General features: G+C 54.3%; 7 protein-coding genes across 7 annotated transcripts; 3 read left to right on the top strand and 4 right to left on the bottom strand.

The window, feature by feature from the left end:
* Positions 1 to 78: 78 nt before the first annotated feature.
* On the bottom strand, positions 79 to 1,786 carry C7974DRAFT_117832 (uncharacterized protein). The gene is made up of 2 exons (XM_046135101.1): positions 1,347 to 1,786; positions 79 to 891 (listed from the first exon to the last, which is right to left on the bottom strand). The coding sequence occupies exons 1-2, from the start codon at positions 1,558 to 1,560 to the stop codon at positions 200 to 202; spliced, it is 906 nt and encodes a 301-aa protein (XP_046002122.1). The 5' UTR covers positions 1,561 to 1,786; the 3' UTR covers positions 79 to 199.
* A 2,100-nt stretch (positions 1,787 to 3,886) lies between these two features.
* C7974DRAFT_302009 (uncharacterized protein) lies at positions 3,887 to 6,025 on the bottom strand (the record flags this gene model as incomplete). The annotated part of the gene is made up of 2 exons (XM_046137879.1): positions 3,887 to 5,315; positions 5,394 to 6,025. Coding segments are annotated over 2 exons (2,061 nt in total), but the record flags the coding sequence as incomplete, so codon positions are not given.
* A 612-nt stretch (positions 6,026 to 6,637) lies between these two features.
* On the top strand, positions 6,638 to 7,334 carry C7974DRAFT_448132 (uncharacterized protein; the record flags this gene model as incomplete). Its single annotated transcript, XM_046145658.1, has 2 exons — positions 6,638 to 6,751; positions 6,820 to 7,334. 2 exons carry the CDS (start codon positions 6,638 to 6,640, stop codon positions 7,165 to 7,167), a joined length of 462 nt encoding a protein of 153 aa, XP_046002124.1. The 3' UTR covers positions 7,168 to 7,334.
* Positions 7,110 to 8,032, top strand: C7974DRAFT_386855 (uncharacterized protein). The gene has a single exon (XM_046141107.1). The coding sequence runs from the start codon at positions 7,464 to 7,466 to the stop codon at positions 7,986 to 7,988; it is 525 nt and encodes a 174-aa protein (XP_046002125.1). The 5' UTR covers positions 7,110 to 7,463; the 3' UTR covers positions 7,989 to 8,032.
* A 3,211-nt stretch (positions 8,033 to 11,243) lies between these two features.
* Positions 11,244 to 12,614, top strand: C7974DRAFT_117926 (RTA1 like protein-domain-containing protein). The gene is made up of 2 exons (XM_046135102.1): positions 11,244 to 11,706; positions 11,797 to 12,614. The coding sequence occupies exons 1-2, from the start codon at positions 11,482 to 11,484 to the stop codon at positions 12,469 to 12,471; spliced, it is 900 nt and encodes a 299-aa protein (XP_046002126.1). The 5' UTR covers positions 11,244 to 11,481; the 3' UTR covers positions 12,472 to 12,614.
* A 2,023-nt stretch (positions 12,615 to 14,637) lies between these two features.
* Positions 14,638 to 17,975, bottom strand: C7974DRAFT_421304 (histidine kinase HHK3). The gene is made up of 2 exons (XM_046144287.1): positions 17,406 to 17,975; positions 14,638 to 17,354 (listed from the first exon to the last, which is right to left on the bottom strand). The coding sequence occupies exons 1-2, from the start codon at positions 17,889 to 17,891 to the stop codon at positions 14,742 to 14,744; spliced, it is 3,099 nt and encodes a 1,032-aa protein (XP_046002127.1). The 5' UTR covers positions 17,892 to 17,975; the 3' UTR covers positions 14,638 to 14,741.
* Positions 17,976 to 18,282: 307 nt separating this feature from the next.
* On the bottom strand, positions 18,283 to 19,452 carry C7974DRAFT_469323 (uncharacterized protein; the record flags this gene model as incomplete). Its single annotated transcript, XM_046146426.1, has 3 exons — positions 18,283 to 19,040; positions 19,212 to 19,243; positions 19,430 to 19,452. 3 exons carry the CDS (start codon positions 19,450 to 19,452, stop codon positions 18,568 to 18,570), a joined length of 528 nt encoding a protein of 175 aa, XP_046002128.1. The 3' UTR covers positions 18,283 to 18,567.
* Positions 19,453 to 20,901: the final 1,449 nt, after the last annotated feature.

A 20,901-nucleotide genomic window follows, 5' to 3' on the forward strand; every position in this document is an offset into this window, starting at 1 on the left:
AGTCGCGTCGCGAGTAATAGGGAAGGGACGCAGAAACTAGTAACGATCATGTAAACGGTGGAAAGTTGCCCTCAAACAATGGCAGACGTGGAATTGGACGACACCGTCTCCTTCACTTTACAATTCCCGCGCCTTGGATGTGATCAATTTCAGCGTGACAACAGGCCGCAATGACAGAAAATGAGCTCAAGGTACGCAACTAGAGCTTCCACTCCAGCGGCTCCTCAATCTCCAGCACCGCATCCTCCAACCACCCACCAAAGCTCCATGGCTTGACCCCCCTAGGCCAGTACCTATCCCCCTCGATATTTTCCCCAGCCGCTCCCAAGACCTCGACCCAGCAACCCCTCGCTCTCTGCACCTTCCCACCAATATCAAACGCACACCACCTGTCCGTCCCGACAGCCACCGCAACCTCGTTCTTCGGACTGATGTCGTACGGATCGATCTGCACCCCGCTCTCCCGGTCTTCAAGCTCTGCAGCAGCAGCCCTGGAGCGCCCTGCTGGTTCTGGGATCGGAGGCTGGACGTGCACCATGCTGACAGGCGCCCAGCTCATATTGAAGGGGATGGCAGGAACCCAGCGCCACGGCGTGAGCTTGCACGCGAAGAACGGTGATACTCCGTCACCGTCCTGCGTACCGGGTGCAAAGACCTTGACAGTGAGGTCTTGCGGCGGCGCGGCAGCGGCTGGTGTGACAGGTGCAGAGAAGGAGAATCGAGCAAGGTGCTTGGGGATGTTCCAGTTTAGACGCCCGTTATACGTCGTGGTGCGCTGGGAGACGTAGATACGAGCAATTCGCAAGGCCTTCTTGGGGATCTTGGGTGGGCCAGATGAAGGGTGTGGCACGCTGAAGTTGCCAGGTATGAGCATTAGTTCATCGTACGGGCCTGGATATGTCAGTGTCGTCACAGCGACTTGCAACGCACGAAGGGACCACAAATCAGAAAGAGAGACTCGGACACACATCCAGATGGTGAATGTGATGGATTTGAAGCAAGGAGATATTTGAGAATACGCAGTCATTCGCCAACAGACGAGGTCCTCCTGTATCCGGTCTTTCATCAGCATCTTGACACACTGTTCATCTGAAGTGTGCAGGAACGTGCATAGCCCGGTTCGATATATTCTTGAACTTCTCTGGGGCATCAAGAACACGGTCCATGCGTCTACAACCATGTTCCCCTCATACGAGAAAATAAGTCCCATGAAACCAGGAAATCTTAACAAGGGGAATGACCCGAACCACAGACATCGAGCACTCCGCCCCACACTCCTCAAGGACCGCACATTCACACCGGCAATATTCACCTTACCACATCACCAGAATAGAAGACAGACTTACCAACAGGCGTATCCGTGTACCGCACAATCATCACTCCGCCCAGCCCGCCCTCAAACCGTCCCAGACCCTCATCCTTCCAGCCCGCCTCAAGCGCATCATACACCCCCGCCGGCAAACCGCCCAGCTTCAGAAACAGCAGATAGCTTTCGGCGCCCAGTGTCCAGGGTGCCGGCGCGCGCTGCACGGGATGCATCGCCGGTGTGGCGCGCTCCATGGCGTGGCGGGTGCGACGGGGGCGCTAGAAGGGTTTGGAAGGGGTCTGGAAAAATCCGGCGTCGGGAGGACTAGGTTTACGGCACTGGGTCAGGAGGAGTGTTGGGAGGCGGCGTTTTGTGGTGCGGCGGGGGGATGGGTAAGCAGTGAGGCTCGGCGGGTGGTGGGGCGCGGGCTCGCCGGTGTGGTGGGTGGACGGCGCTCGGGATGCTGTGGTGTGCGAGGACGGCGAGCAACGTGTGGTGGGACGGAGCGATGTAGGTAGCGTTAAGTTGCAAGTCATGAGTGAGCATAATGCCTGCTTGGCTGGACGGCCGGTAAGCAGCCAGAAGAGGAAAGTGCCGAGGGAACATGTGCGAGGGCGTCCATCATAAGCTCAAGGGCTACTGTGACGTTACAGCAACTTATGGCGACGGCGTAATGCAGCCACCGTATGTTCACGGTGTAATATCTCATGCTCAACAAAGTTGAGCATAGAAGTGCCGGGAGTTCGAGCGAGCTGAGGTGGCTCAAGCGTCCAATCAGCATGCAGCGCAAAGGGCCTCCGTCCACATTGTTCACTGCCGGTGCCCTGAGTCGAATGTCTCAACACCCACATGGAGATTCCCGCAACCCCATACCGCATTGCGCATGTTCTCCTTTCAGAGTGGATCTGCGTCGTATCCATGACTGTTCGTACCTGCTCACGACGAAGGCAAGCAGTCACGCCAGCACCTACCACACCGCTTGTGATCTTCTTTGCTTGCATGTGCCTTACGAAGCGTTCTGTGGTGCCAAGCGCTATTCAACCGTTCGCACCCGTCCCGACAAGGCGCTTGTGCTGCACGGCATACGATCTTGGCTTCCAGATTGGTGGAAGTGGTGTCGCGAGGTGCCGCACTTTGATTACCGAGCCCCCGAGTCTTGTGCGATCCCTACTGCCGCTAATCCACGGGTGGCTGCCAAGGATGCGGCTCTGCCACTCCATCACAACGCCACTAATCTGGCGACCCTACCTAGGCAACGTGAACGTGCTAGATGAACGGTAGTTGATATTGAGCTGTCTTCTTGGAGCAGCCAACCGTGCGCTCGGGCGAACACGGCGGCCAGGCGCAGCAGTAGTGCTGCTACCCCGGTTTCGATGTGGTAAAAGAAGCGCCTGGTTGGCCGCGATGCCCTGCAAGGGACACGCGACCAGTGCAGAGCCGTGCTCCAGCCCGCTGCACGACACGCAGCAGAAACGCGGCTCAGCGTGGCACAGGCTCAGCTCCGTGCCCCTGCATCTGTGTATTTAGCAGAAGCGGGTCCAACACGTGGGCACCGGCTTTAGAGACCGTCAAATGAGGCGCATCGTGGCAAAAATGTAGGAACGATGGTTCCGAAATCGTGGTTGATGTGCAGGAGGGATCGAACTATCGAACCCTTGTGGTCGCTGGTTGGCAATGCAGCAATGTGTGGGGTGGCCTGTCGAGCATCTTCCACCTTGCCATCAGTGCTCGAGGTGTTTAGGCAGTTCCACGAACGGAAATTGTTGCAGTGGTGCATTGACTAGTCTCATTACTCACGAGTAACCACCGTGTCTTGTACTGCATGTCTGCTGTGCTTGGGCAATATCGGCTCGGACACGTCTCCAAGTACATCCTTGGTGTAGTCTCGCCAAGCCGAGGTCCTTCCTGCTTCGGTAGCGGCAGTGTAGGTCAAAGTGAAGATCGCGCCCGCGGTAGGAAGGAGGCTGGAGATTGCAGGTGCTGAGCAGTGAGCATACCCGAGGTATCACGCAGGGCGGGAGATGTGGATATCGTAGAGTGTAGTATTAGGAAGCCGATCGTCTCCTGAGACAGGAAACAGTGAGCAGACTTCAACGTCTATAGACTATCTTGCCGAGGCCAAAGAACAAACGGAGCATCGGGGGGAGCACGCGGGCAAAGCCCCATTTCAAAACTTTTGTTGTAGAATCCATTAACGCCGTGTGAACCGAATCTAGTGATCGCCCATGTTCATCGAAACCCAAGACGATGGGATATTGCGCAGAAATAACGACAGAGCCGACGAAACACCATCTAATGCATATCAAGTCGTCATACCAACACTAGATTGGCGTGGGGAGATGAAGCTCGGAACAGATGTACTGGAAAGAAAAGAGGTGTACAAAACGTAACAACGTATCCAGGAGTTCCAAGTTACAGTTGCGTATGCAAATGCGAGGCAGCAGACTGCTCGTCGGCGACGTAAAGGACAAATCTATGCGTGAAAGGCGCAGCGTGCGTCGCAATCGGGTATTAGGAAGTGAATGTGCAAAGCGGCTGCACGGAGGGACAAGCGAGGTTGGAGTACCAGACCGCACGTGCTCAGAACATGGAGGGGTCAATCCCGCCCATTCCAGCTCCTGCAACATTGGCGTTCTGCATGTTCTGCAGGCTTTGCATATTTGGAGCGAGCCCAAGCTTTTGTAACGCAAGCTCAGGATTGCAGTGAGGAGCATGCGATCGGTGGTACTTGAGGCCGTTGAGGTTCTTATATCGCTTGCCGCACACTTCGCAGCGGTACGGCTTCTCTTTCTCCATACCAACGGTACCGGGGTACGGGATGGAAGTCAGAGGATCGACGATGGAGAAGGTCCCGTCGTCGTTCTCCTTGAGCTGCTGGTTCTGGTGACCGTGCTGTTTGTGGTACTTGAGACCGTTCTGGTTCTTGTACGCCTTCTCGCAGCCGATGACCGGACACCTGAAAGGCTTCACTTCCTCGGGGAAGGGGAACTGAGGGATGCTCGCGCCGTTGAGCATTTGCTGCTCGCGGATTCTCCGTGCAAGCTCGCTCTGGTCGTTGCCACCGAGTTGATAGTTCTTGAGTGCAGCTTGCAGTTGAGCCTGGTTCAGACCACCGCCTTGCTTGCTGAAGAGTCGCTTGCCGGGCTGGTCGATTGTGCCGTTGTTATCGAAGGCAGGCATGCCGAAATTGCCGTTACCGAAGTTCATGTTCATGCCGTTCATGCCGGTCATGCCCATGTCCATACCCATCATAGGGTTGAAGTTGCTGAAGTCCATGTCCAGCTCCGCTGGAGTGCCAGGGTGCGAGGACTCGGGGGAGGTCAGGTTGTGATTTTGCATGGGCACGGTGCCGAGCGTAGGCGTATTTACGGATGACACAGTGGGGTTGTTGTTGAAGTTGAACTGCTGTGCTGCCGATGGGGTGGAAGGTGTCGATGTCCGCAGACCTTGGTGGTTCTGCATGTTGTTGGCGAGGTTGACGTTCAGCTGGGGCAGCTGGCCCTGTTGCTGGCCGAACTGGGGCTGCTGGACTGGGAACTGCACAGGTGTCTCCTCAATAGGGGCGAGGTTGTCAAAGCCGTCCATGTCCATGTCCATGTCGTCCAGAGTGTCCATGTCCTGAACAGTGGAGAGATTGGAGCGGCTCATGGAGTTCAGGCGCTGGCGCTGGCCTCCCATGGCTCCCATGGAGCCTGAGCGCGGGTTGAAGCCCATCTGTGTGTTCATCGCAGGCTCGCCCTGTGTCTGCCCAGGGGCAATTGACGGTGCAGGTGCGCCCGACGTCTGTGGCAGTCCGCTCTGTGCGGGCTGAGGGTTGCGGGCAGCAGGAGCGTTGGCGTGCGTCTCCTCGAAGTGCTGGAGCAGGTCGTGCAGCGAGGCCAGCGTCAGGCCGCAGCAGGTGAAGTCCTTCATGAAGGCGGCCTCCATCTTGGGCAGATATGACGAGGAGTGGAAGGACGGCGACTGGCCCATGTTCATGGGGGCAGGCGAGGTGCCGGCCATCATAATGCTGTGGCACGATGGTTAGCGCGGTGTTTTTTTGTGGAGCGGGCGGTGCTGGGACCGCCGCGCGGCTGGTTCGACTTACTCGTCGCGGATCCACGAGCCGACGGAGACACCGCCCCAGCTCATGCCGCCGTTGAAGCTGCCCATGTTGGTGCTCTCGCGGCGCCCACGGTCCCGCATGGAGATGGGGCGGGCGCCACTGCCGTAGAACGAGGTGCCGAGCAGGTTGCTGATGGAGCCGTGGCGCTCAGACATGCTGGGGCGGCCATCGCGGAACTGGGCGTTGGGGTCGAGCTGGGCAGAGGGCTGGACGAACTCGCGGTTGGCCTCGGCCTCGCGCAGGGCCGACGTCAGGTTGGACGTCTGGTTCTGCGGCGAGTGCGAGCCATAGCGCGGCGGCGTCTGGATGTCGATAGGCGTGGCGGTCTGTGCCATGGTGCCCGCGAAGCTGTGCTGCACGGGGCTCGCGGGGAACAACGGGAAGCTGCAGTCGCCGGCGTCCTCGAACAGCAGGTCGAACTCGGGCTCGCGGCTGGGCACCAGCTCGTGCGGCTTGCGCTGCCAGGAATAAGAGAGCGGAGGCGAGCCTTGAGAGGCGCGGCCCAGGTGCGGCGAGACGGAGTGCTGGGTGGGGGTGGTGACGGGCGTGCTCGCGGCGGTGGATTCGCGCGGCGAGTGGGAGAGGGGTGGCGGCGAGGTCTCGTGGGAATCCAGCTTCACGGCGAGGTCGGGCACGGCAGGTTAAGAGGGCGGGCGGCGGCTCAGCGCGGCGCCAGAGGACTGTGCGGGTTGCAGGCAGTGCAGGCAGAGCAAGCGGTGCAGGCGGTGCAAGGGCTGCAGCGAGAGGAGCAGCGCAGGGCGTGGGCGTGGGCGTGCGTGGTGATGCTCAACACGAGATCGGTGCAGTGCACGCAGCGGGTCGCGGGGGCGGCGCTCTATATGGCCGCTTAGCACCGCGATCGAGTTGCGGTGACGACGGTCGCGTTATTGGTATTGGGCCTGCTGCGGGCTGCTTCGCTACGGCGCTGGCTCGAGGGATCCCGGTGCGTTTGGGTGCTGGGGCTGGCGCGGCCAATGGGGCAGGCGCGCTAGGGCTGGCTCTGGCGTCGGCGTCCAAACGTGCAACTCTGACGACGGTGATCAACGACGGTTACGGCGGTGGGGACGGAGAGTAGATGCAGAGACGGCCAGCAGCACCGGCTGCAGTGCTGCCTTTTTATTGCAGCCGCCGTCTGGCGCTCGCCCGCTGGCCCCGAGCGCCCGGCCGAGGCAGACGGCGCGCAGGACATGGGCGCGCAGCAATGGTCGGCACAGACTTCTGCCAGTATGGCTCCGCAACTGTGGCTCCTCGCGCCGCGGGCGCTGTGCTGCGTAACCCACCGGCGAGCCCTCCCTCTAGCATCCCCCGGCGCAGCAGCTCCGCTGTGCTGCTTGCGGCCAGTGCGCGCGCGCACGCCTCTCCACGCCTGCCGGCTTCTGGCTTCTGGCTTCTAGCTTCTAGCTTCTAGCTTCGAGTCGCTGCCAGGACGCCGGCCGCCGCAGCGGGCTTTGTGCTTGTTGCGTGGCGACACCGCGCGCGCGCTGCCCGTCGCTGCCAGCGCGCCTGCGTCGTCGTCCTGACTGACGCTGTACGTCAGAAGCCGGAGAAGGCCCGCGTCGTACATGCTTCGGGTGGTCGCCTGCGGCCCTGCGACTCGCCCACCCCACGTCTGCGAGCTGCCATGCGAGCTCAACGCCCGTGGCCCGTGGTTCTCGAGGCTTGCCTCTTGACTGTGCTCTCCGATGCTCCAGCGCCTGACGTGCCGCCACACGCGCACCGGCAGCGCTGTGATCGATGTCCGCACCGCACACAGTAGTCTAATTGCACTCCCAGCCGTTGCCTACATGCACCCATCCTTCCGCTGTGCCCTTCCTCGGCTGCTCCCAATCCGATCGCCCGCAACGCGCCCCATCCCTACTCGCGCCCACTGCGACGCCCGTCGTCCGCCCTGTACCAGCCTCTCGTCTCGCCGTGCTCCATTTCAAGCCACGCCCGTTGCCTCGAGCTTTCCGGACAACTCGGCAGGATGCGTCGACAGGGATCCCTCTCGTCACCACTAGCGTCGACTCGGCTGTTTAACCCTCTTCGGCCGTTCTTGGTGCATTTTTACACATGCAGACAACTAAACACAGCCGCTGCTATTATGCAGCCGTCCTGCACACTCGAAACAAACTGCCCACAGTCCAGAGCCCCGCCGTACTCTGGTTCGCTACCATTCAGCTCTCGTATTGGCCCTACGCGCCGCTGCGCAAGGGGCAGCGTCTGAGGCTCATACCGAACTGCCTGCGTACCGTACTTGCCTGGGCGACGTGGGGACAAGGCTTACACGCACACACCACCATCGTCGCAGCAACTACCAAGTGCGATGGCCCTCGCTGTGTCGCCCGCTGTCAGCTATTCTGGGGTAAGGCATGCACCGCACTGACACGCACCGTGTCGAATCAAAACATTGTGTGCTTGAACACAACATGTCCCTCGTTGGCAGCCTGCAGCCATGCCGACGCAGTGGAGGTGCTACTGCAATGCCACTCATACGTACCAGGTCACGGTTCCCGGCCTGCAGCTAGGTTGACTCATTCATGCATGGCATACATCTCCATCCTCACCTTTTCGAAACAATGCTCACCGTCCTCGTGACAACTCAGAGCTGCCCGGAAGATTGCAATGCATCAAGTCCGTCCAATTATTGACTAGCCATCCCTGCCTTACACAGCTACATTGCTTCATTTCCCGCCGTTTATTGGACCCTGCAGCAGCTCTTTCGCGCGCTTGGACCATGGCCAGTCTGTGTTTTGCACCACGCTGCGTATTTTACAATCATCCCACCGTCCACTTGGTCGTCAGACAGCCATACGCTGCTTCGAAGCCAGACCGTCCTGAATTCCAATCGCCGTCTACGATACACCGCCCGTTGTCCGTCTTTGATAGAATGCGGCCGGTGCGGCGTGGAATGTACGCGATGGTACCTCGTCATCCTGACTTCCAAGTGAGCGGAACTTGAGCCTCGTGGGCGGTGCCAGGTCCGCCTTACTCATCCAGCGCCAAGCTGTCGGAAAGCGCCAACCATCTAGCCCAGAACCGATGCTCTGTGGCGGCAACGCGCAATTCGTGCTCCTGGATTGCTGTTACCACGTGCCGTGGCTGTCGATACGCGAGATCTGTCGACGACGTCAAGATGCATGCTGTTAACGGACTCTCGTGGTCCCTACTATCATTGCAAGGCGCCTGTCAGCAAGGATGGCCACAGCAGGTAAGGCGAGGATTAGCCGACTGATCAACAGGGCCAGGTCCACGCTGGGACCGCACTGCCGCATACAGCTAAGGCTGAGGACCAGCGTCTCTCAGCGACGTCTTGCATTTCATACCTAGCTCTTGCGGTACATGCCGAATCAGATCCGTTGGTTGTGGAAATTCAGGTCTCGCTAGCTTTCTCATTCAACAGCAGCTTGACTTCTTCGCGGTTGTCACATCGCAGCCAGGGTTAGCACAAGCGATCTGGTGTGTTAGACTACACATGCGACTATCGACGTCTCGCATTGAGCGAAGCGGTGAGGACAGGACGACTTCTGGGCTCACCTTGAACACCTGCATCATTGATCGACGTTTTCGTCTCCACAAGCCTGACCCTGGGCCCATTCACGATCGGCTAATTAGAAGGATCTGACGATGAATGTCACAACATGTGCAGAATAGGTATGCCGTTGTTTAGCATTTCCCTCGCGATGCCGCACTTTCCTCCAGTCTACTCGTGCAACACGCTCCTGACGCTACCACGGTTCACTTGCTTTCAAGCGAGAGATTAATACGACTATTTTAGCGACCGTAGTGGAGCACAATAGTTTGAGGCTCACCAGTCAATGCCTCCAGTGTTTTGCTCCACATACTCATACAAAGTCCACGATATTACCCGACGCTGCTCCACTTCAATTTTGTCTCAACTTCTGAGGAGAACATCAAAGTGAATGGCTGGTCAGCAGCATCTACAGGGGACACCTCGCGCGTTGCTAGCGCTGCAACGGTGGCGATTATCACCTGCTAACAACCACAGAAGGACGTCTAACATCCGGCACTTTTGAGCCCGGGCCACTGCTTCGCAGACCCTGCTCCACAAGAAACCCGGCAATGCTGTTTCTCTTCATGTTCTAGCGGTCTTCCAGCACGACCCTCAGTCGGACCGACCAGCACCTCAACAGCGTCCTACATCGGACCGTGACCTCACTGATTTGCGAGAGCAACCGTTAGGTGGTTTGTATGGACTAAAGCACAGTTGGAATGTCTCATGAGTATTTCCACTCGTGCCATGCCTTGTCCTGGGGAAGGATCCGAATGCTGGGCTGAAAGGCCAATGCGTGCAGTATCGGGCCTTTAGACGTCGTATCGAGGATCGAATCGAACAACAGTTGGTGACGTTGACCGTTGACGACGTTGCAGCTATAATCCACAGTTCGACTGCGAACCGAGTCAACAACAGGCAGTTCCACGTCTCGCGAGCGATCTGCCCGATGCCCAGTACTCATGACTTGTAATGCATACGTGAGATCAGCCTGCTGACTAGTGCCCAGAGTAGTAAACGCGGTTCGGTGTAAACCCAGACAACTGACCGAGAGCATCTTTCCCCAACCTCACAATCGCAACGCTCAACGATCGTCTTGATAACGATTCATTTGACTGCAGCCTGCAGCGTATGACGTTACACATTGTCGACATCCATTGACTTCCCAGGCTGCATTCATCATGTGTTGGTAGATCACCACCTAGGAGGCTGGACGATGACGCAACAGATACGATCGAACTTCGATCTCGTCACAACACATCAGGCCGTATGGGGTATACCGGTTCTCAGCATCTCCAACATGCACAACGGCAATCCAGTTAAAGTCAAGCCGTCGTTATGCCACACACGCGTCGTCCTGTTCAGTTTAATACTTGGTGAGAATGTAGACGTTTCCGTACAATGCACGTACATTTGCTGGAGGCATGTTGACCAACCCGTGACTCCCCGGTACAGTATGCACAGGTATCGCATCACCGCTCAAGCTATGACGCCTTCCAAAGTAGCGGATTGAAGCGTTGAGCTGTGCACTCGCGATTGGGCCCGACCTTTGTTTTAAGCATCTTTCAAGCACAGCATTGAGAAAGACCTTGCAAGTATAACCTTTCCACACGTTTGACACTGTCTGGCGAGTTGACTCGATGTTTCTTACCCATGTTGTCTATCTTCTAAATGTCATGCCAACTCGACAGATCATTTAACTTCGACGCTCTTTTATTTCGTCTGGCTTCTGGCATGTTGAAGATCAAGCTGCAGATACCATCGCTCAATGTCGTCTGTTTCACCGAACTCTCTGTAAGACTTTAAGGTCGGCCAGGAAAGCCATGTCCAACAGGACGTCTCAGGTCACAAATTAGGCTCTTAATTGGCTCTTTAATACGATCACTCAAGCCTACGGATTCCCTTGGCTTACAGACGATACGAAATGGCGTATATTCCCGATGTTATTCTTCAAACAAAGATATGCGTCTTCACTGTGGCATACCAATATGCAAGAACGTCCGCAAATCATTAGGCGCGTATGTCCGCGAACCAATAAGCACCTCCGGACCTCCCCGTCAGCTGTACACCACCGAACCGAGGTCGGCCGACATACTCCCATTCCCAACAACAACCAATCCAACGACTAATCGACGGCTTTTGCCTTCCGAGACGTTCACCGTCCAGCGGCTGTATAAGGTTCGCATATGACACCATGACAATGTGGCTGTAGCCGCTTGGGGAAGCATTTGACGAAGTGCGGGAGGTCATCTTAGCACCATCCTACCTAGCGATCACAAGAGGAAAGCGACATCTACATGTTTGGTGATAGCATTGAGGAGCGCAGAACTAGACTTGTCAGGCCGATACGAAGTTCCGAATTGAGTACGGCATGTTGGCTGCGCTTTAGGTGTTCTGGTGCTGGTCAAGCATTGTCAATGTTGTCAAGGCTTCCACGTGACACGACATCATCGACAACACTACCTAGGTACCTAGGTAACAAAGAATCTATCACCACGCGTCTTACGAGGGAGTATAGGTCTTGATACTTGCCACATTCCACGGAGCGTAGTTACGCACAGCAAAGGTCCGCAAGCGATGGCAGACCGCCCTCCAGGCTCTGCACAAGGCTACATTGACCCAAATTGGCCGCCCCCTGGTGGTGATGGTGATGCAACAATTATCATATACGGCTACACGCCGAATTTCGCTCTCTGCGTGCTTGCCCTCGTGCTTTTTTTCGTACTCGGTCTCGCCCATGGTTGGCAGCTATTCCGTTATCGCACATGGTACTTCAGCACCATGATGGTAGGCATCGCATTTGTACGTTCATCTTCTCTCACCGACCCCCACTCCTCCCACTCGCTCAAAACAACACGAAAACACGGACATTTGTGAACCAACAGCGCACAGGAGGTCATCGGCTACATCGCCCGCACCCTCAGCGCAAAACGCAACCCCTACCGCGTCTCCTTCTTCGTCATCCAATACTTCTTCATCGTCGTAGCCCCTGTCTTCTTCGCCGCCGCCCTCTACACCATCCTCTCGATCCTCATCCGCGCCACCCCAGACGGCACCCGCCACGCGCCCCTCCGCCCCAAACTGATCCTCTGGATCTTCATCACCTGCGACGTCATCGCAACCGTGATCCAGATCCTCGGCGCCGCCCTCATCGGCGTCGCGTACTCCAACCGCAGAGACCCTACGACCCCGAACCACATCCTGCTCGCGGGCCTCGCGTTCCAGGCCGCCACCTTTCTCATGTTCGTTGTGCTGTTCGCGCTGTTCGTGTGGCGCGCGCGCCTCGTTGTGTTTCAATCCGCGAGTAAGGCTTTCTACGCCGCGTTTGGGCTCGCGGTGCTGGCGGTTTATTTGCGGATTTGCTTTAGGCTGGCGGAGACGGGGCAGGGGCTCGAGGGCGAGTTGCAGTCCCACGAGGTGTATTTTGGGACGCTGGAGTTTGCGCCTGTGGTTGTTGCGTTGGCGGCGTTGGCGGTGTGGCATCCGGGGAGGTGTATTGAGAGGGGTGATGGTGTAGTGAGAACGAGGGAGGTGGAGGGGAAGACCAAATCGCAGGGCGAGCCCTAAAGCCTTTAGTCTTCGAGTGCTGAGAGGTAGTTGGAGGTAGATTTTTGCAGCAGATGAAGATGTGTTTGCTTGGACACTCGAACTTGACGGTATATACCATATTCGTCCTTCCTTTTTCCACAAATAATAATGTAATACTTAAATCAGGTTTCCTTGCACGAACAGCAGGTTAAGATGGTGAAGTATCGACGCAGGAGCACCAACCCAGGGACACAATCCGTACCACCTTTTAGCAAACCGGACAAGCACCTTTTGAACTGATCAGGTCAGTATGCAGCTTTTTGTGACAGGCTGCAAACAAGACTAGCTAGGAAGGCCTGCTAAGTACCTCGACGATTACACGACGCAATTTCACACCGCCATAAGAGAACAAGGACTACATGGGAAGTACATTGCACCTGACATTTAGGAGTAAGCTGCAGCCCTTTTTTCCATCTTTCATTCAATTGGTAATGTGCCTACGCCCTGACAGTTGCGTCTCACGTTCGTCAACTGTCCAAAATGAGCTCTAAATACCACAGCGTTCTGCATATGCCCGGACATAATGCTTAGGAGTTTAAAGAATACGACATTGAATGTCGGTAAGCCCCCTTGACGACAAAATACGGGTTCGTGACTGATGGCGCCAGACCACATGGACTCACTACGCAGATCTTCTCGGCTCTTTTCTCAGAACAGGAGTCCAGCTCTGAGTTCGAACACGAACAAAACACCAATTCAAGTACGTTACTATGACAATTCTAACAATCAGCAGAGTATCAGCGACATTTCATACCAACAGAACCCGCACAGCATTCCGCATCAGCAGAATCTCAACACTAGTTCATATCAACAACATTCTGATACGAATACTCCTGAGAACTTCCAGTCAATAGACCATCACCGTCTTGAAGAACCTCTTAGAGACTCTAGATCGATTACTGAAGTCCATGATGGAACACTGCGTCGCGTACGTGAGTGCCACGTTAACACAGATATATCTGACATTTCCCCACACTTGAAGGATTTCGACGAGTCGTGTCAGCCGGACCATAGTATCTTCAAGCATGATATTCAGCTACCAAGCTGAAACTATGCAAATCGATGCCGAACACGTGTGCGCACGCAAGAACGAGAACGCAAAAAACGTGTCCCTTCTCAGCCTCACGCGACTACAGTCGTGGTCTGCTTTCGTTTGGAGCATCTTCGGTCCACAATCCATTGTATCAGGATCAAAGTTTCACGACCGTTCGTTTGAAATATAGTGGAGGATGCAAGTCACTGTGCACAGCGTTGAATCTCAGCGCTAACTAGTGTAGCACACGACGGCCTGCTTTTTCCTTTCAGATCTGGCAGGTATGCGCGGTCTTACAATTGATAGGCGACTCTCGCATCGTCTTTGCGCTAGAGATTAATCCAATCTCTGAGAACTACAGTAAGTTGCTCGAGACATGCAAGAAGCTTGTTTGGAAGCAAAGGCAAAGCACGGACGTATTCGTCCCGAGCGTGAACCAAATTGTGTTCAGTGAAACGGTCATAAACGTATTGAACGCCAGCAAAAATGCTCGTTACGCAAGCCAGATACCTATTCTCCACAACGATAGCTCTGTTCCCAAGGCGATGCTAAAACTCGAGGCTTATCCGAAACATTGGCAGTATAGTACAATGCCTGTTTTCCGCGCCCGTGGCTCTTTCAAACAAGGCCAGATGCTCTGATAGGTGCAAAATTGCTTTTCGAACCGCCCATGGGGCGGAGTATTGATGGGGTTGACTTTTAGGCTCAGAGTCGGTCAGTTAGCAGAGGTCAGCTTCGACTTCATTCCACTTATCAGCGGATTTGAGCCTTTGAAAGTACTACTGCTCGCCTGTGCCGTCGCTTTGTCCTTTCCGTAAGCGCATTACCTCAACAGGGCCTACCTTGCCTTACTACATATCAACATGACGATCATACACTCCAGACCCATGGTTTCAAAGCCGCACGATCGGAATGGTCCGCAAGCGTTCCATCCGGTTTCGACGAAGGCTGCCTTCCGCTTTCACCTCGCTCGCAGTTCTAGCGCTCGTGGAAGATAGTCGGCCAGAAAAGAGCTTATTGAGAATTTACGTGTGGAAGCATCGCGTGCTGCTTTTCACATTCCGACGGCTGGCGAGCACTGTTCCTTAGAGTCGATGTAGGCCTAGGCGAGAAAGGCAGAGAGAAGAAGAGGAAGAAGAAGAACTCCAATCCTCTATAAAGCTCGCGCTTAGCTATATCTAGTCTGTGAACCCACGCAGTTTCATACGTATATTCTTTACGAACCAGTTCCCGCCATAAACCTGGGATAATACCTCTTCAACGCCATGTCAAGAGTCTTTATGCCAATAGGCTTGACATGGTACTCCTGTGAGCCCGCCTCATGTGCGGCCTCTCGATCAGAGGCGCTGTCCTGACCTGTCACAACGAAAACGACGCTCTTCCCCCAATTCTTCTCCATCTCCAGCAGCCGTATCCGCTTTGTGGCTTCAATGCCGTCGCATTGTGGCATTTGAAGATCCATAAGAATGAGTTGAATTTTTGGCACATTTCTCTCTGTCGTCGCTCGTTCTTGGCGACTTTGGAACACTGAGATAGCCTCCAGACCGTCTCTCGCACAAACGTATGGCAAATCGCGCTTCTTGCAATACATCTGCAGTACGCGTAGATTTACGGCATTGTCATCAACTAGTAGAACAGTAGGATAGGAGGCAGGTGAGTGGTCGGTCAAAATGCCTTTCATTTGGGGGGGTTGAACCTCATCAGCATCCCTGTTCGTGGGCGTCGTGCGGCTATGGAAGGTGACATCGTCAGGGCTTTCTTCTGCTGGTGATGTAGTCAGTTCGCGTTCCCTGAATGGCGAGAATCTGGTCATCGGGTCGGTTGCTTGAGAGCTCTGGTCCGCGCCTAGGTTAGTAACGAGACTGGGGGCTGGCATCTCTCTCCAAGCTGCATCTTCATGTTGAGGTCGGTCATTGCTTGCATTACAGCTGAGCTTTGGAAGCACAACAAGATTCTCTTCTGCTCCGAGTACAACCTTTTGATCAATCAGTGAGATAACCTTTTCGGCGCGGTCAAGTGCTGCACTCAGCGTTCGAGCACCGAAAGGACCATGCACATAGACAACGTTTGTAGAAATGGTATCGAAATGACGTTCTCCATCTGGGAACGGGACTGGACAGAGCACGACTTCGTTTGACGGTAACTTGGCAATCATGGCGCGGTGCTCCTCCGGATCATCCACATAGTCGAGAATGATGAGGGCGTCTTTTGTGTCGTTCGTCGCAACGAAGCCGTAGCAGGTCAGAGATCTGGCGAAGAGACCGCCCAAAGACAGAGCATTTGGCTTCGACGGAACAACATGAAAATGCCGAGGTATGGCCTCTGATTGCGTGATTGCCGGCAAGTACTGACGAGATGATTCTAGATATTTCACTTCAAGTTCTCGAAAGGTAGCTCTGAAGTGTGATCCGCGACCAACTTCAGAGGAGACCAGCTCGATTGAACCTTTGAGCAAGGCTGCGAATCTTGACGCCAGCGTCAACCCTATGCCGGCGCCGGCCGAGTATGGGTCGACCTGCTCGTAAAGCTCGAAAATTCGTTCTTGATCATGGACAGGAATCCCATCGCCTGTGTCCTCAATATCCACGATGAGCTCTTTGGAATCTAGACAGACTGATATGGAGATTACGACTGAGCCTTCCGCAGTACTTTGGATGGCGTTGGTGACAACGGGAAGCAGACTGTCTCGTAGCAATGCAATTTCTGTTCGGAAATTGCAAGGATCTGAAGGAAGATTGTGGTAGACAAAGACTGAGGCGTTGTAGCGTGCATCGCCTGAGGTCAGCTTCTGCACGCTAGCGACCAGTTCCGCTTCAAGCTCGTAGGTCGTAAATGCTGCGTATTGTCGATCTGTTATGGCGACATCGGCCCATCTGTTAAGCGTTATCATACTGTTTATGATTGACATCAAGTCCCGTCCGGCTCTTGTGATTGTGTCGAGGTAGACTCCGTAGTTTTCATCGGTCTTAGCGATCGCACTCGTTTGGAGCGATGCCATGGATTCCAGTACTGTGCTCTCCAATTTTCGTGCCTTAATGTCTTCGTCCAACAATTCAACAGCACTTAAAATGCCATGCACTGGGGTTCGCAATTGGTGAGAAAATCCGCGCAAGAATTTCTCTTTAGCGAGCATAACTTCTGCTAGAAGCCGCTTGTGCCACATCTGGGACACAATGCCTGCACACGATTCTACGAACCACGCGTCAATATCATCAAAGACCTGTCGGAAGTCCTTGGATCCAACGATGAGATAAGAATGTCCTAAGACACTCTCACATGGTACAGCGATTGCGCGGACTACTGTATCAGTCGGAAGCTCCAAGTGGTTTGACTTCAAAATGAAGCCGTCGATATAATCCGCATCCTCCCAAACATGACTGCAGAAGTCCGATAACAATACCGGGTCACGCCCCTCAAAGTCCACATAGCCAGCCTTGCATGTTTGCAGACTGACTACGGCGCCAGGATATACCTTCTGGAGTAAGCGCGTTATATACTCCTCAGAGACGGTATTGTCTGTCTCAGCATGCGCCGCCGCTAACATGTCGACCATTCGGCGTCTTTCTCGTTGACGTCGCGCTCTTGTAAGCTGGACAATATCTGCAACAATCCAATCGGCTAAACGAGCTAATGTGGTTTGTTGCGCCTTTGTTAGGGGCTGGCGACGTGAAGGAGAGGCTACACAGATGGTTCCGAGGCACACAGTATCACCAGTCTCGTTCTGCAGTCGGAGCGGTGCACAAGCATATGCACGGAGGCCGCCAAGCTCCACATAGGGAGATTTCTCGAATCTCCAGTCTTCAAGCATGTCTGGTAACAAGAACACATTCTGAAAAGTGTTAGTAAATCCGCATCCAGAGAACCTGAAAAGATTCCATACCCCGGGAGGTTGGGTAACCAAATGCCCGCAAAGAGTTTCACCTCGTGGCAGGATTCCAAGCGGCGTGCCAACCGCAGCGAGCCGTTTGTAGAAGTTGACATCTAGAATGCCGACGATAGCACACTCCCAACCAATGGATTCCTGAGCGACGCATACTTTTTCCTGCAGTCCTGAGAGAAACTCGGCTTCCTTAAAAATGTCTCGTGTATGGTACCAAAACATAGATAGTCGGAGTCTCTCATTCCTGGCTAGGCAAGCGCGCAGATAACGCTCTGCGCTGCGTAGCTGGTTGTTTGGAGGTATTATCGCAGGCGCAAAGGCCTCCCTCTGAGAAGGGTAATTGCGCTCTTGGGTCTCGAAAGACCATGGCGGGCATGGAATTTGAGCGCTGTTCAGGTCGAATATTGGTCCAACGTCATCCGGGTATGAGGGAGGCGGCGCAAGTATTGAAGACAGAACTGCGGCATCTGCTTTAGGGAAATACATCGTTTGTCGTGAAGCAGAGCCAACATCGAGATTCAGTTTCAAGGCGGATGGGATTCGTGAAAATGCGGCACGTGTCAAGAAAAGCCGACCAGGCGTAACAAGACCTAGCTTGATTCTGGCAGAATATCGCTTCATGCGCTTCGTGTGGCTGGTGTCGTTGGATTGGTTCAAACGGCACTGTCCACCAGCCATCGACGCTAAATCGAGATCCCAAGGCCTGTTGCTAAAGGAAGGAGCGCACGGATACGTTGCTTCCTTTTACTATCGCCATATTTACCAGGATCAAGAAGCGTTCCTGAGTGTTGCCTGTAAGTTGACGTCGTTTCCCTATTTCGTGCCAGGTAAAGGTTGCGATGATATTTGAAGTCTTCTCTGACACAGCCAATAGGCTCCTAGATTACGACTGAGTACCTCTATTTTACAGCAACTACCCTAATGAGGAAGCTTCTTGTGTATGTACCTGCTTGTGCGCCACATGAACTGGGTGAATACTGCCTGGTTGGGACTCGTACGTGTTGTTGAATCTGAGAACCCGAGTGTGCGGCCTTGGTCCCGTTTCAACGACTTCAAACACGTCCTCCCACTTCCCATCTATTTCCACCTCATCGTCTGTGACTGCGATGTTTACCTTCAATGCAAGGGACACAATGTCCTCGGCTACCTCGCCGACGGTTGTCTATGCTTTCACCAACACCATACCCAGCCTCGCCTCTTCTAGCTCTTGCCACATATTGTTCAAGAATCTTTTATCGAAGATTTTCCTGTTGTCATCATACGGTTTGCACCCACCCTTGACTGGAAAACACGGCTCCGAGCAGACTGTTCCCGCCGAAGATGGATCATCTACATAATCATTCTTTCTGAGTCTCCACACAAATGTCGCCCGGTAATAGGTATCTTCCTCGACGCAGCCTTGCATTGCTTCTTCATCGAATTTCATGAATTCTTCGCGCACACGGCCACCGTCTCCAAAGCCGGTGTGATCGTCACCGATTTCGGCGCCAACAAATCCGGTCAGCGCAAGAGAATAGTCCGGGCGCAGCAACATCATCTGAGAAGAAAAGGTTCTGAGATAGATTCCTTGGAGTGCAAAGCGCCGAGCGCCGAAAGCCCTTGGAGAGCCCACCGGCAATACAATCTCAGCATCGTCTTATCGTTGCGATCAAGCTTCGTAGGTACAGGGTCATCACTGGCAGCTTAAAATCGAATGGCCCAGGCCACAGCCTTTGAACAAGTAGACTACCGTCATCAAGGGCACCTCCGTGACTCAGTCGTATTAGTCATGTACTAACCATGCGCGTGCACTTGTCTACTACTTACCGAACAATTCTTGCATGGTCTTCTCCAAAGCGCTGATACACGTTTTAGATTTTGACCACTGGCCAGCCGATTAATCGTCGACCATGGTCATATATGTGCCCACGCGATAGATGTGGCCAGCGAATGGTGATGTGTTTTCCATCCCGATGTGGCACACACTCTGCTTGCTCGAAGAATACCGTGTACCAATTCTGCGAATCGTCACGCGCCATACTTACTTCGGAGAGGACAGGGAGGCCATGATATGGAAGATGCTCCGGTTCTTGGGTGGGAAAGACGTCCGTCATTTGGTTTGCACGCGGTCCATTGTCCGTTGACGTATCGGTAGTTGAGAATGCCGAGACCATATTGCAGGCCAACGAAGGCGGCTCCGAGAACTCGATGAGATCAGGACACGAAGAATTGTATGGTTGCCTGATTAGGGCTGTCTGCCTGGGACTAGTCCGTGCTGTAGGTTTTTGTATGTGAAATCTTTATGTTTTTGCTTACATGTTTGTTTGTCTACATACTCAGCTCTGACTGCCGCACTTGTTTTAGTGGAGCGATGATGTCGTTGCAGAGTGTTCGTTATCTCGGAATAGAGCTAGGCGTTGAACAGGAACGCTGACCGCTGGGATTGCCGTTGGAAATCCCTTCAAGACTGGATCTTTGGGTGTCGACCTGCCAATAACTTTCTTGGTACGCACACTACCCATTTACGGAGGGCTTGTGCAGGACAACAGCATAAGCAGATCGTCGGGTATCTCTCCAATGGAGATCGGCATTGTGTTGAAATATAATGCTGGCATTGCTGCATATTAGATTTGCAGGATAAACTTCTTGCCTTTGTGTATGGTTTGAAGTGGATTCGGATATGTGTGACTTGAAGGCTAGGGGAATCCGATCCTATAGGAGAACGTGACGCTGCTGTAGATTGGCTAGATCTCCATGTACTTACAGGCACCATGTATCAGGCCAACGTACTTAATTTAAGATGCTTAGAGACGTACAGCATCGGGTCCATACACTGCCAAGGGTACCGGAGTCTTGTAGCGATTCGGTCTTCTTCTTTGCGTTGGATGCCTTTTCGTCGGCTTTGGCAATTGACCAAGATCGTGAAGTGGGAGCCCATGAGTCCAGCTGTAGATAGATTTATTACCAGATTATTCGTGTTTGACGTTCCCTTCCAATTGGTCGTGCTGGCTTTAACCCATTCCTGGGTACTTGGCTCGGGCCGTAAACACAGGACAATCTCCACTCCTCTCAAGGTGCATATCTCTGAACTTTGTCAGTCAACTACCGTCTCCTTGCCGTGTTTACTTGGCCCAGATAAGTATCGCCGCGTGGACGTCCGGAAGCGAGTACAGCCAATCAAGCCACACAATAAGCGGATCTTCACGCTAGTCAGGGCTAGCGAACGCCTCAAGCGCTTTCACTCAGCCCCCGGGATCTTCCCCGTCCGACATCTTTCATCAATCACATTGAAGAGAAGCATCAATATGTACGACGTGACAACTGTCAGACGCCTCGCATGGAACGTGGTCGATCCGTGCGAGCCACGCGCCGTAGTGACGAGCACGAATGGTAGCAAGCCGCCGTAGGACAGCACCTGGATTGGAAGCAGGATTTGGCCGAACAAGACAGCCAGGCGATTGGAGGCGTATTAACTTTGGCTGCCTGAGATTGGCGACTTTGTTTTCTGGACGTGTTC

The sequence above is a fragment of the Boeremia exigua genome, assembly GCF_020726555.1.
Source record: "Boeremia exigua strain MPI-SDFR-AT-0100 chromosome Unknown C7974scaffold_2, whole genome shotgun sequence".
NCBI classification, from domain to species: domain Eukaryota; kingdom Fungi; phylum Ascomycota; class Dothideomycetes; order Pleosporales; family Didymellaceae; genus Boeremia; species Boeremia exigua.

Coding starts and splice junctions, on each gene's coding strand:
- C7974DRAFT_117926 (XM_046135102.1), top strand. CDS start 11,482: ATGGCAGACCGCCCTCCAGGCTCTGCACAAGGCTACATTGACCCAAAT. Junction 11,707..11,796: donor TGATGGTAGGCATCGCATTT/GTACGTTCATCT, acceptor AACAGCGCACAG/GAGGTCATCGGCTACATCGC.
- C7974DRAFT_117832 (XM_046135101.1), bottom strand. CDS start 1,560: ATGGAGCGCGCCACACCGGCGATGCATCCCGTGCAGCGCGCGCCGGCA. Junction 892..1,346: donor GTACACGGATACGCCTGTTG/GTAAGTCTGTCT, acceptor TGACATATCCAG/GCCCGTACGATGAACTAATG.
- C7974DRAFT_386855 (XM_046141107.1), top strand. CDS start 7,464: ATGCAGACAACTAAACACAGCCGCTGCTATTATGCAGCCGTCCTGCAC.
- C7974DRAFT_421304 (XM_046144287.1), bottom strand. CDS start 17,891: ATGTATTTCCCTAAAGCAGATGCCGCAGTTCTGTCTTCAATACTTGCG. Junction 17,355..17,405: donor TGGTTACCCAACCTCCCGGG/GTATGGAATCTT, acceptor AACACTTTTCAG/AATGTGTTCTTGTTACCAGA.